This window comes from Salminus brasiliensis, chromosome 2, assembly GCF_030463535.1.
Source record: "Salminus brasiliensis chromosome 2, fSalBra1.hap2, whole genome shotgun sequence".
NCBI classification, from domain to species: Eukaryota; Metazoa; Chordata; class Actinopteri; order Characiformes; family Bryconidae; genus Salminus; species Salminus brasiliensis.
In genome coordinates, this window is record NC_132879.1 from 47,278,458 (window position 1) to 47,293,083 (window position 14,626).

General features: G+C 42.5%; 1 protein-coding gene across 6 annotated transcripts in view; it reads right to left on the minus strand.

The window, feature by feature from the left end:
• The window catches only part of sbf1 (SET binding factor 1), a 75,377-nt gene that overhangs the window by 35,352 nt on the left and 25,399 nt on the right, over positions 1 to 14,626 (minus strand). For 3 of the 6 annotated variants that reach the window (XM_072673015.1, XM_072673013.1, XM_072673010.1), the window contains exons 2-11: positions 12,593 to 12,678; positions 11,700 to 11,837; positions 11,416 to 11,541; positions 10,910 to 11,020; positions 9,552 to 9,605; positions 7,318 to 7,347; positions 4,119 to 4,224; positions 3,006 to 3,138; positions 2,653 to 2,761; positions 398 to 511 (exon numbers count right to left, since the gene is read on the minus strand). In XM_072673015.1, the coding sequence (XP_072529116.1) occupies positions 398 to 511; positions 2,653 to 2,761; positions 3,006 to 3,138; positions 4,119 to 4,224; positions 7,318 to 7,347; positions 9,552 to 9,605; positions 10,910 to 11,020; positions 11,416 to 11,541; positions 11,700 to 11,837; positions 12,593 to 12,678 (1,007 nt within the window). The remainder of the gene's footprint in view (positions 1 to 397; positions 512 to 2,652; positions 2,762 to 3,005; positions 3,139 to 4,118; positions 4,225 to 7,317; positions 7,348 to 9,551; positions 9,606 to 10,909; positions 11,021 to 11,415; positions 11,542 to 11,699; positions 11,838 to 12,592; positions 12,679 to 14,626) is intronic. The other 3 variants (XM_072673016.1, XM_072673014.1, XM_072673011.1) reach the window with 2 other exon arrangements.

Genomic DNA, 14,626 nt, shown 5'->3' on the forward strand with positions numbered 1-14,626 from the left:
TAATCTCTGTGCTGCAGTCCAAGACTCCATTTACTCTACGTATACCATTTATACCTGCATCCCACAACCCAAACTTCTCCCGGTACAACCGAAACGGCAGTAATAATTGCCCCACAATGAGCGAATTTAGACATTTCGTCCCACACAGTGATCAGATTTCAGTCTGGCGAATCAGAGATGAATCTGACTACCAAGTGCAAGTGCAAATGGCTAAAAATTAGATCAGGTTTCACTTCTCAACTATAATTTACATTCCCTCAACACCACCGTCTCTGAAAAAACAGAAAACCTTAAAGCAATTTAGAACAATACATCATTGCAATATCAATGCATGATTCTGCCTTATTATTAGATCTAATAACGGATGCAACGGGGTAAAAGTTTAAGGTTGGATTACCATGGAGAGGGCAGTCTGTGTGTGCTGCAGGAGAGGCTCAGGCAGCAGAGATATGTGGACACATTCCGGGATGGTCACGGTGCCTCCGTCCAAGTCCGCAATGATCACATCCAACTGTAGAATGCACACAAACACAGAAACAAGAATGAATGCTTACCCAAGCAGCCCTGATTCATAATACTGCTTATCACTCACATTGCTGGTACAAGAACTGGTCTGAACGGTCTATCCAAACAAAGATAGATCATATCAGACCATTCAAAGAGCCATCATGCTGTGCACATACAGAACCCATCTGTCTTGATCAGATATAGAACCCCTCAGCTCAGTTATCGCCTCTTCATTAAAGCCCACAGCACATCAGACCTTCACATTAGGATGGACAACTCAAGGCTTTTACCCAATAGATTATCTTTGCACTTTGAACCTGTCCTGAAGTTATATCCATGTAAAAGAACGTGATCAGTGTACTACGAATGTGGGTCACAAAAGTTATCTACTTTGGAAATAGTGCATGGTTCACATAATGTCACAGGAAATTACAGTGACTAGTAGAAGAAAGGAACACAAGCTCAACTATCCTTCATGAGTTTTTCATTTAGAATCAATTAGGCTCATATTAAAACTGCAAACGACCTGCTAAAGAATGCCAAACCCAGCAGGACATGCTTCCTCAACAAGAGAAGTTTTTAAACTATTTGGGTCAGGAACTGCAAAGGAAAATTTGTGTGTGGTTAATATTTAAAATTCTGAGCCAGTAATATAGGAAAGATTACAGTAACCTTATGGCCTTCAGTACTGGCGAACGGTCAGCACCTCTTACATAACAAAGGCAGTTTCCATCAACTATTTGTCTTTATGTTTGTGGTTACAGTAAACTGCCACTTATGGTTAGATTAGCAGTCCACGGTCCACGCCTCTAAGTGAAAAACAGTGAGTAAACATGCAAGATATGGCACAGCAACTCAACGCATTAATCATTGCACTGAGCAATATCTAAGCCACTTTTGTGTGGTTCTATGAACTAGCTTATTTTCTGTACAAATGACACTGCCCTGCTTTTGTTTGGACGTGATATGCTGGCTATAGTTGCAGTCCAAAAACATGCATCTCTAAGTACTCTCAGGGTCTACAATAAGCCTGAAAGACCTCGACAATCCTACTCTCAGGGTCTACAGCCAGCCTGAAAGACCTGGACAGTCTTAATCTCAGGGTCTACAGTCAGCTTGAAAGACCTCGACAATCCTACTCTCAGGGTCTACAGTCAGCCTGGAAGACCTCAACAATCCTACTCTCAGGGTCTACAGTCAGCCTGGAAGACCTCAACAGTCATACTTTCAGGGTCTACAGTTAGCCTGTAAGGCCGAGAATACTACTCTCAGGGTCTACAGTCAGCCTGGAAGACCTCAACAGTCATACTCTCAGGGTCTACAGTTAGCCTGCAAGGCCGACAGTCCTACTCTCAGGGTCTACAGTCAGCCTGGAAGACCTCAACAGTCGTACTCTCAGGGTCTACAGTTAGCCTGCAAGGCCGACAGTCCTACTCTCAGGGTCTACAGTTAGCCTGCAAGGCCGACAGTCCTACTCTCAGGGTCTACGGTCAGCCTGGAAGACCTCAACAGTCGTACTCTCAGGGTCTACAGTTAGCCTGCAAGGCCGACAGTCCTACTCTCAGGGTCTACAGTTAGCCTGCAAGGCCGACAGTCCTACTCTCAGGGTCAACGGTCAGCCTGAAAGACCTCGACAATCCTACTCTCAGGGTCTACGGTCAGCCTGAAAGACCTCGACAGGCCTAGTCTCAGGGTCTACGGTCAGCCTGAAAGACCTCGACAGGCCTAGTCTCAGGGCCTACAGTCAGCCTGAAAGACCTCGACAGGCCTAGTCTCAGGGCCTACAGTCAGCCGGAAAGACCTCGACAGTCCTACTCTCAGGGTCTACAGTCAGCCTGAAAGACCTCTACCTCTCCTACTACAGTTAGCCTGGAAGGCTGACTGCAATACTCTTAGGGTCTACAGTTAGCCTGGAAGGCCGACAGTACTACTCTCAGGGTCTACGGTCAGCCGGAAAGACCTCGACAGTCCTACTCTCAGGGTCTACAGTCAGCATGAAAGACCTTGACAGTCCTACTCTCAGGAGCGTTTGGCATGACCGTTTGGCATGACCGTTTGGCATGACCGTTTGGCAACTTTATCATGCAATACAGCAAAACTCTCTTTAGGACGGTCAGATGGGTAAGAAGAGAAGCAGCATCATACCAGCTCCTGTGTCTCAGAGCGAAAGAAGGAGTTGACCCCTATGATGAAGGGTGTCGGGGTGCTGAGGACTTCCAGCAGCTTTCCAGGCAGGATGGGAACATAGGTGAAACTGAAAAAGACATTTCAATGGTGTGAGACAAAACAACGTGAGGCAACATTAACTTAGCTTTACATTGTGTCAGAATTTCATGATGGAAGGGACCAATAGGAATGCCCCAAAATGACTTGGTCACCATTTCAGAGATACAACGTTTGCGTGTGATATCAATACTAACTGTTGAGCACATATGGGTGTTTGGTAATCCCGAAAGTGAGCTCCCCCGTATATCATTCAAAAACACACCCAAACATACCTGTATTTAAGAGGGAACATGATGGCCAGCAGGGCTCTGCAGGCGTCGGTGAGCCGCTGGTAGCTCTTCGACAGGAAGAGGATCTTGTGCTCAGTCAGAGCAGCACAGAACAGATACAGAACATTCACAATGCCTGCAGACAAAGAGATCATCAAGGTGCACGTGTGAATCATTTTGCAGTCAACCTGTGCGGTTCCTTATGACAATGACCATCTCTAAAGAGCAGAAATGATTCAACAGCAGAGTTGCCTTCTCCTCCCAGTGGTTTTAAACATACCAGCAAAGCTGGACATATATGGCTGTTCAGAGTTGCATAAAGAGCATGAATGCCAGTATATCAAACCAGGCATGAGCCAATCCAAACAAATCACTTTTTAATAAGGTTACTAAACAAAGCGCCTCCGAAATTAAATAACAATACAAGTCACACAATCATTTAAATCATTAAATGCTGCAGTGGCATCCAAGGGTGGGCACAACCGGTAAAAAAAATTTTTTTTGCATATTTATGAGGGTGTCACTGCACGGGTATGCAGAGTGTAAGATGTCTTTTGTAGACATATAAGAGTTCTAGCTGTCCTGAGAGCAGTTTGTTGGGGTGGTTTCTCTTGGTCTTGCTGACCTCCACTGTTCCATTTGACTACCAATTCTGAATGATATTTCAGAGTGCTAGGCAGCTGCTCAGAGGAGCCCATGGCTGCTGATTGTTGAGGAGTCAGAGTTCTTATAAAGCTTTGAAATTTACAGCGTCTGGTCTTTTTTAAACAATGACTATGAAGCAGCCATAGCCTTAACAAGACCAGAAGTTGAGGAAAACCTCAGAAAACCTCAGAATAGGGGGTCAGTGCAATAAAGGCCACACAGCCTGGGCAGCAAATGTATTATTAATTGTAATTCTCTGAAAAGTTATACAGCTTTCCAGATACCCAAATTGAGGGTAATCGGGCAGCTTGGTAGCTGTATGTCTTGCCAATTTGGCCAGTTTTTTTTAATACTTTTGCATACTACACAAGAACAGGCTTCAATATGCATGTTCATAGTTAGAATTACAAAACTGAGCATTAAGAAATCCATGCAATGACTGCTGAAAAGCCCTATTGACGTCTGTCTTACCAAGCTGCCTGAAGAGCTGGGCCACACTGCAGCCACTCACAGGGAGGGAGTCGTTGATGGGTGTCTGGATGACCTGTCTATCGCCTGCCCCCAAGGTGATGGTCCTCTTTAAGAAGAAAGTGATGAATAGAAAGATGTGGAGAGAGAAGGGGGTCAGAATGGAGAACCACACAAATATAGGTAAAAAAAAAAAAAAAAAAAAAAAAAAAAAAGAGATCAGGTTTAACAGGTCCGTGATGACACAGGAGCTCTGGGTTAGTGTTTGTGCAACGTGTGAAAATCAGCACCCACAACGAATGGAGGTTAATCAGACCGTAGGATTAGCAGGTACGCTACAACATGTCAGTCAAGCCATTCCCCAATTAGCACACCACAATTCAGCCATCCGTTTCATAACTCAAAGCACGGGGTCAGCCATGCTTCTGGATGAATTGCCCCTAGCTTTAGTAGATAACAGGTCCAGGCAAGATTTGTCTACCATTATTCTGTTCGTGATTATCAAAGGCTTACGGAAAAAGAGGCCATCTTTAAGTTTGTGAAATACAGAAGTAAGGAAGTAATGAAGTACTAGTCTGGTGTCAAGATCATCAGATAGAGGGGGTTAGAAAGACTTCCATTAGAAACAGTCATGTGACGTTACACCATGTAGATGGTAAGCAAGATCATGACTGTCGCCCCGTTCCATAGATCAGCAAAGCTTACAAAATGTGTAATGTCTGTGTGTTAGTAATATTACCCACAGTTAACCCTGAACACAGGTCAAACCACTGCTTAAGCATGAGATTAATGCAAAACTGAAATACGTCATGCAACAAAGCACACATTACTACATTCTAGGGCTGAATGATCTTATTTAAATATTAAAATATTGCAAGGCAAAGAAGCCAAGAATCAACCCCTCTGGAACTTAATAACTGATTTCTGCCATTAAAGCAGATTGGGTGCATGTGTAGCTTAAGTCCCTTCCTATCCCTGCCCACAGACTGAGGCACTCTGATGCGGCCAAAATGCGGTTCTAAATTTCAACATAATTTTCGCATGTCGAAATCGTAACACTCTTAGTTGCGTCTGATTGACCTAATTCCTCTACAGGTTACTGGGTTAAATTTCCCCATTGTTGATAATGTATGCTATGTTAATGTGCACCTAGAATGTAACGAGGCCAACAGATGTCATTTTTACAGTGAAACTGCAGTTTGAAAATGAAAATTTTAATTATGATAGCAATAGCAGACACTTGCTCGTTATTAAAAGGAAAAGGCGCTGGCAGATAGCGGGCAAACCAAAAAACCCCTTTTAAGAGGAAGCGCCGAGTTAAGACAGGAAGTTGCAGGTGTGAATGATGGCATTAGATGGCCTATCAAGAAACATTCAGAGAAGTGAGTAATGGCTGAGCATTAGCTCATCAGTGCGCGCGCACACACAACAAGCCTGGTGCAGCACACTGAAGCATCAAGATCACAGAACCAGCTGGGCACTACAGGACAGGTTCACAAGGCATGATACCAACATTCATAACTGCTTATGTCAAGAGCTGAACAGCTGATCCATCGTTATCGAAAAATATTAATTGTGTAATTAGGCATGTGTGAAGAAGAGCAGGGACAATTCTGAAAAAGGGGGACTAGGTCTGAATTTTTGTTTATTTATGTATGTATGTATGTATGTATGTATATCACTGCTGTTAAATTATTCATGCAATTTATTTAAGTAGTTAAATATGATTAAAACACATGATTTTTTTATTGCTTTAACAATAGAGTGGAGGCTCCCAAGGTGAACCGGAGCTCCACGTTGCTTTAGATGTTTATTGTCTGTTTGCTGATTCAGTGTCGTTGGCTAAAAATGCTCATGGAATTATTTAAAAGGCATTTAAAGTTACGGACTTCTGGTATATAAAAGTCACAGTGCGGTTCACAATGCAGTCTGGACATCACAGTTTGGTTTGGAATGTTCATTAAAAAAATAAATAAATAAATAAATAATATAATATACTTTTTATTGTAGTTTTTTGCTATTTTCTTTTTATTATACTTCCCCCCCCCCCCTCACTTTAGACCCAATTAGCTTTGCATGTTGCTAACAGCTTACGGCATTGGTTTTCCTGCCAAGACTCACCTGTACATTTACTTAGTTTGCTGCTCCTTTTTAAAACAATAAAATCAATGACTCTTATTTGCGATTCGTTCAGCTTTAATATTGCGTATAATACGCTTGTTCTGATCTGTGCTGTCAGCTACAGGGCTATGTTTCCCTCTTCGCTGAAACCAAAGATTGGCTTTAAATGGTAGAGCGAGCATCGCATCTTACACTCTCTCTACCACTTAGGCTACCTTAATACTGTGAAGCTGTTGAGAAACTGAATTAGGGTCAGTTGGCTGCTCTGTATCTGATCACCCTTTACTGTCTGCATTGGATTCAACTGGTGTACAACCAGTGACCAGACAATAACCGGCAAAATCAGCGAATTGGTTTATGGGTGAAACTTGTGCTTGTGAAATCTGGTTCTGCATTACGTCCATCAATCTCTGCACAGACCTATAAGTTACAAGTACCATGTATTCTATGTGATACTGCGTGTAGTAAACCGTGACAAAAATTGCTGCGTTCATTATTTATTTACATCTACGTACCAGCTTAGACAGCAGACAGTAGCGTAGACAGTTCATCACCATGAAATGAAGCATCTGACCCCCCCACCCCCAATCTCACCCCACCTTTTGACATAAGCACTCATGAGTAATCAAGTGACTTTAGTCACGTTTTTGTTAAGCGTGAGATTTTCACACAGACACACTCAGTCAACACACTGACGTGTCTAGATAAAGCCGTATCCGTGCACCAGACCCAGCAGTAGAGAGCACTGTGGCTGCGGAAGCTAGGCTAGCAGCAGCACATGCATCTGAAGTTACAGCAATGAGAGTAAAGCCGGACACCTTTGCCATATCCCCCACGTCCAGCCTTTGATCCAGTCAGTGAAAGTATGCTGGTTAATTTCATTATTAAAAAAAATAAATAAATGCTAGTCAGAGACTGCACCAAAGAATTGGACTGATCAGAGGTGTAGCGACCTGATTGGTTCAGTGATTCTGAAGGTGTCTTTTTTTATTTTTTGGGATTGGAGGAGAGAACCCCAGAGAGTGGCAGCAGCAGCATTGAAAGTGACAGGTAGGGCTAAACAGAAACAAGTTCGGCGTACCGAGCTCTCCTCTCTGTCCTCCTGGTCTGGCTAGATTAGCAATGCACAAGCACACACACACACACACACACGCGCATACACAACATACACCCACAAAAGACCATAGGAGAGAGTTAAACACACACCAGGGTTTGAATAAAGAGGGAAAACACACACTAATATAATAAATCACATAAGAAAAATAAAGGCAAAAAAGCAAACAAATGTGACAACAAATGTGTATGAACGAGACATGACATTCGAGTGGTTCAATGACACTAAAGGACACAGCTGGGCTTTCCCAGATTACAAAGAAATACCAGTAAACCATTAATTAATACATTTACAAATGGCTCATTTAAAAAAAATAAATAAATAAAAATAGATAAAAAATTAAATAAAAAAAGACAACAAAAACACAACCCAGTGAGGTCGAGGAACTTTGTAAATGTGCAACAGAGACGGTTTGATATAAAAATATGATATGAATAATAAGCTATTCTATGGGAAAACAAACAGAAGATGAGTTCCCTGACTCTGGCGCTGGCAAACGAGCAGAAAAAAAATGCCCTCCAGGATGTTGAAAATCGCAGAGGAGACTAACTGGATTTGCAGATCCACTATGCTAATAAATATCCCTCTTTCACTTTCTCTCTCTCTCGCCTATCAGGCACAGACACAAATAGACAGTCTTGCATTCCCTCCCTTCTGTCAGTAAACCACAGCTCACTCAGGAGCTGCTATCTAGCTTCTACTTTCTTTTTTTTCCTCTCTCGTGGTTTTCCCCCATCGCTCTCAGAGCAGGCCCAGATGTGGGCAACAAGACAATGCAGGCTGTGACGCGTGCCAAAGGTCGGCATGCAGTAAAGCGCTTGAAGGCCCTGCTGAACTGAGCTTTGCTGGCTTCTTTCTGCTAGCATAGCTACTCACTGAGCACAGCCTGGGATTGAGTGCTTAGTGGAGAATGGTATGGCTTTCTATATAGCTGCATATGTCTTTGTGCTTCAATAACTGAATAGATGTGTAACGGTGTAATGGTTCACAGCTCAGACCTCACAGATCAGCAAAAGTCATGCAGGTTAATAGCTTGTTCTGCCCACAGTGGTATAGCCACCCTTCTCGAGGTAGCTGCAACAGCCTGTAGCATGTAAATGTCAGCATGTAGCTACCCTACAACTGTCCAACAATGCAATGTGATTGCAGCTGCGGTGTCTCACACACTCGGCTGGTTGACAATCTGTCCCAAAGATCCTATAGGACTTATAGCATGTGCCTCTACACTGTAAATCAGGGGGATGTGAAAACAGCCCAAGGGGTCCTTTGGGAGCTAGCAGCACTAGTCTATAGCTTACTACATACTGTATATTCTCTGTATGCGCAATATGCCCCTGGCATCTCCACTGCATCATACTGTCCTATACATGTCGAGTTACACCCCTAGAGAGTTGAGAGGGAAGTTGTTCAAATGTGATAAGCAACGAGTGTTAAAATACCTCAGGAATCCCCTTTTAGGAAATCATTACTCTGGTCTATATACATACATCATATGCACATTGCCATGACGTGTGTACAGCCCAAGCCCAGACTGAGTAAAGGCAATGCAGCCTAATAGGACCAGAGAGAATCCAGGTTGTATCCAAAGTAAATCTCACACTTCAGTGTGACACTGAACATTTTCTGTGCTAAAAATGGAGTGTGGTCGTGTTTGGGCCAAAGGGGAGCTTAGAACAGGGTTGTGTGTATGTACGTTTGTGTGTGTGTGCATTTCTGAGACTGCCATTCAAACACACACACCGTGGCCTGCTTAGACACCATCTGCCACCCTGCCAGCCCATATGTTCACCCCCACTGTCCACCCGGCCAAGATACAAACAGTGCCCTCATAAGCCTGTGTGTGTGTGTGTGTGTGTGTGTGTGTGTGTGTGTTGGAAAAACAGTGTAGTAGGACAGATTGTGTGTTTTTGTGGGGAGAGCAAACCTCTTATAGACCAGCAATGAAAAAACATCTTCAATAAGAGGGGAAAAAAAGATAGGAAATATTAATTTCAAAATGCTCATTGATTGGTTGGTTGGTTGATTGATTGACTGATTGAGTGCAAAATAAATAGCGAACAAACACAAATCAGTCACAAACCGCAGCAATTCAAAAAATATCCCTTAAAAATAAAAGTCCCTTAAAAATCATATTTCTGATCACTGACAGGCAGAATCATGATGAGCTGATTGGTTGAAGCGGCTAAAAAGGTAACTGTTACCTGGAAACAACCCAGAAGCCAGTCAGATAAACTACAGACTGGGGGATCATTTATCTGTAACACACAGGAGGAGGGTTTAAACTTCAAGGAAGCATTTGTTAACCCATTAACCACAGCACAACGAGACAAACTGGAACCAGTAGCAATCAGTTCTTCATCAATCGGTCGTCATCATTGTTCAATAACAGGCATTAACGGAATAAATCCTTTGTTAATAGCAAACAATAGCACAGAAAAAAATGAATTCTGCAGTGTTATTGGTGTAACTAGGATTTACACACTATTAAGAATTACACTGACTGAAAAACTACAACCATGTAAAAATAAGGAAGCCTCACAAAAACCCTTGTCCTTTTAAACATACTGGGATATTTGGACATTTGAGCTTCATGATGGAGATGGTATATGCCAATAAAAGTGAAGAAGAGTCTACCAAATGTTCTTCACTTCTAAATAAGTTTGTGGACATTGGAACGCATGATTCCTAATTGTTCTAAGATCGTTTTAAATCCCTTCCCAGAATCCTTCTCAGACTTTCTGAAGGCCTCAGAGAGCTTTTTGGATCTTGTCTGGTCATGACGTTAACACTCACTTTAACAGTCAAAAAGAAACCAAGCTAAATATCTGAGACTGAAATAAGACAAACTTCACCAAAATATGGTTATATCATGTTAATTTCTCTCATTTTAAGCACAGATGTGGGGGTGTACTAACTTTTTCCTCACATGAAAATTGCATTTCTATTAATTACAGTTTACTAATGTAATCTCTCAACTCTGTTAAAATAAAGACCATATGTCCATATGCTTAGATATGTCTAAAAACCAAACAAAAGGTTATCATGGGGTGTCCTGTTTGTTTCCACATGACTGTACCTCTAATATTACCACTACAGACATGGGGGTGGGAGTTAAAAAGGACTAGAATTACACTGGGCGATTTATGGTTTATCTGTGTGTAATAAGAAAAGCACTGAGATGGGGAGATTAAGACTATGGCATTAAGAGAAAACTGTGTCATCCACTGAGGAGAGGAATTAATCCAACATTTTAAAAAATGGTGTCTTTAATTTGTATTGATGTGCAAGCACACATACAGACACACACACACACACACACACACACACACACACATACAGAGGGTGGGGAGACGAAGACATTTTAGGCAGGAAGAAACCTTGAAGTTTCAATTTCTGTATGACTAAAAGCATTAGGCTCTCTCCGGCCCCTGTGTGCTGGCTGCCCTGCTGCACTGGCTCTGGGACACACAGTCTGCTAGTTGCCTGGCATGTCGCATCTACTAACATGCTGGGAAAACTGCAGATGGGCACACACCATTTGTGTAGGTGTGTATCTTACCTGAGATCCTCCAGCGATGGGAATGACGCAGGTTAGGAGGTTCCCGATCACCGTTTCCAAGGGAACGTTAAGGCTGTCCACGTGCACGGTGTAGATGAGTCCCAGGCAATTCTGCAGAGAATCAATCAATCCATTAAATCAATGAATCAATAAGTTAACCTTCATTTTCACTTGGAAGGTTATTGAGTGATACCTCATTTTCAGTGTAGCTGAGCAATTACAGTAAAAAGGGGGAGGAGCGTTGGAGCTTTGTATAGCTTAGTAAAAGTTAAAGCAGGATTGCAGGAGGCAGGGGGTGTCTAATTTAGGTAATTGTGCATATTCATAAAATCATAAACACACTTCTACACAGATCCACAGTGCAGAAGAGGCGCTATTCTATAATTGCAAGTCAGTGAAGCATCGTCATGGAGAAACTGCTACATAGTGTGGCTTTAAATGAGGACTAGCAGAACTGTGTAGGCGTGTTGGTGGGTGTGTGCATTTGTGTGTGTGGGCGGACTTACTCTGAACACCTCGGTGTGGTCCAGGCGGGACACCAACACCAGACTCTTGGGGGCATAGAGCTGTGCTGGCAGGAGGAGCTCCGGGGTCTCATCCTCGTCTGCCTCGCTGGGCTCTTCCTTCGGCAGCTAGATATACACATAAAGAAATTCTGAACTTAATCTCAGTACTGCATATCAAACAGAATCACCCAAAACCAAGAATATTAAATATCTGAAGTGAAAGCTGGACGCCAATGACCGCCCCTCCTTCTATCTTTGTTTCTCTGTGCTTTCAATCTCCTCACCTGAGGGTTCTCTACAGTCTCCCAGAAAGTGAAGCAGGCACAATAATGGCGATCCGAGTTGATGTCCGTGAGAACAGCAACGAAGAAGGAGGCGGGCAGCCTTTCAGGAACCAACTGCCATCCACTGGGCTGACAGAACTGAGAGAGAAAGAGAGACACACAGGAGAGAATTTAACACATTTTAGACATTAACCATTCTGAGTAATAGGGCAATATTAAAAAAAGACAATAATTGTTTTTACCAGATTTCTCCAAAGTCAATCATCCAACATCTCATATTAATAGTGCAAAATAGAGTAAATGGAGTAAAATAAGTAAAATAAATTATATTGGGCAGACTCCGGTTGATATATAATGGAAAACGAGAACAGGACGAATTTTCCTTTTGAATCCTTTCAGCAAATTTCCCAATTTGTAGAACAGCATTTTTTATTTTATTAGCCTTACATTACCCTGCACGTCCTACCATGTGACTATTACATGTTTACACATTGTAATGTCAATGCTGCAGCAATATATTCTACAGCCCTACTGAGCAAGTAACAATGTCATATTACAGCACATATAAAACCAGGCCCATTATTTCAAGAGTCCGGACCTTTCTTGTTATATGGGAAGATACTAAAAACAAGCCTGCTTGAACTCATTCCCTGCTCCCATCCTATGAACAACGAATTTAAAATGGCTTTGCAAATAAGCACAAATATTTGTATGTGGCACGCACAACAGAAACATGTAAATATGTAAATGTTCACAGAGAATTTACGAGGTTTATCAAGCTTATTTCAATTATGAGAGAGGGCATGATCTCTGTAAATACTGAATACTGGCTTAAACGGACCCCTCCAGTGTGTGTATGTGTGTGCATGTGTGCGTGTATTATGCATGCTCACCAGCTCTATGCCCTGTGGGAAGGGGTTGTCTTCCCAATCTTTCTCTGGGAATCGCTGGAGAATCCGACCTTGACCCTCACTCCCCCCTAAACAGAGACACAGAGACGGAGAAGAGACAGTCAGGCAGGCAGAGTACTGAAATATGCTTATCTAACACAAGCAAAACATTTAACAAGTGCCCAAACACATGCTGGAGCGGACATGAAGTGATAACACCAAGCAGGTATGACGCAACAAAGCTTCTTTCAGTGAAAACACCACAACGATAATGAGCAGGAATGTCCTGATCCGTGCTATAAGATTTTGGAGCCCTTTCAGAGATATGAATCACGTTGGTTACATTCAATCCCATCCATTTCCAGTGCTTCCTTGCTCTGCTGTGCTCCATTTAGCGTCATAGAGGTGAGGTTAACAGGTTGTCCATAACGTCTGGCACTGAGGTAGATTTCCAGATGTTTACCAGCAGTTTGAATATCTTAAATATGAACAAATGGCCAACAATGGGCCAACAATGGTATTTAAAAAAAAAAAAAAAAAAATTATATAATATATATATATATATATTTAGTAAGTGAATTTACAAATATCCTCCTACACCAAAGACAACCAATCAGAAGAGACCATTTATATGCATTAGTCTTAAAGGCACAGTAATTATGGGTAAGGAGAGGTTGGAAAAGGTCATGTAAACAAACACTAGTATGGTTTTTGGAACAAATATCACAACAGAAATCGAATTAAACAAAAAATAAATTATGATATAGTTTAAAAAAAAGCCCCTTACAATAACTTTAATAAGAGACTGGGTGACAAAAAAAAACTAGGCCGATAATCAACACATCTCTCCTTGTTCAGGAGAGGCCAGTGTGAACACATCAGCAGACACTGGCCAGCAGTACAGGAGGACAACACTGTCAGCTCTGACTCCTCATCCACAAATCACAAGTACACTTTGCCAAAGAACAGAGACTGGGTCCTTACCCAACTAGACCCAACGTCCCCCCCTCCCCAACACACACGCGCAGCTGCAGCCAACATGCTTCAGGAAGCAAGAGACACGCGCAAGACGTCCTAAGTATTCTTTGGCTCAGCCACCTCACTGAGTGGTGAGCAGTCGGGCAATTGGGGTGGCTAAATGCCTTGCCCAAGGGAACACCTCAGCCATTTATGCTGTCCTTCACTCCCACTGTCTCAACTTCCTGCCAGTCCAGGGGATTAAATCGAGACCGTCCGGTGTTGTAACTAAATACTGCACAGTTGAAGATTCCCCTGCCCATTGTTTCATTTGGTTGTAGCTTTAACTGCTGTACAGCATTTCCATCAAGCCTGAGAGAAATCTCAGACACTAGTTCTAACAAACATTTATTGGAATTAGCTTTTTATTCGCCAGCATCTTTCTAAAATCCATGGGCCCAACCTGCCTTGAGTTAAATGTCTAGGCTGGTGGAGATGGTGTAATGCTGTGGGAATGTTTTCTTGGCACACTTTGGGCCTATTAATACCAATCAACTATCGCCTAATTGCGTATTGCTGCTGATCTTGTATACCCCTTCATGACCACAATTTACCCATCTTCTAAAGGCTACTTCTAGCATGCTTATGCACCACGTCTCAAAGCGAAGTCATCCCGAACTGTGAACAATGAGTTCAGTGTCCACAGTGTAAAACGCTTCAGACAAATCTGCAGGAATTGTGTCTATGTTGCTGATCCACAATTCTGGCCCATGTTGACATGATTGCAGCATTGTGTGGACCCATGTCATGCAGCAAAAGGAAGGCCTTAACCAGTGTCAGCACAACATTCCTCATAAAGTTCTTGGTGAGGCAATAACCAATCAAATTAATACACATAATTCAGGCTTACAGTGCTGATCAAAATGATGGAATCTCTTGTCACATTAATAAGTACCCCCTACCTGAATCCTCTATATATGTACCTGTAGATAGAATCAGCAGGAGCGAAAACCACCTCTGCTTTATGTTGGGAAGCCTATTAGTAATCAAACAAATGCATGCGCACACACAGAAGCCAGG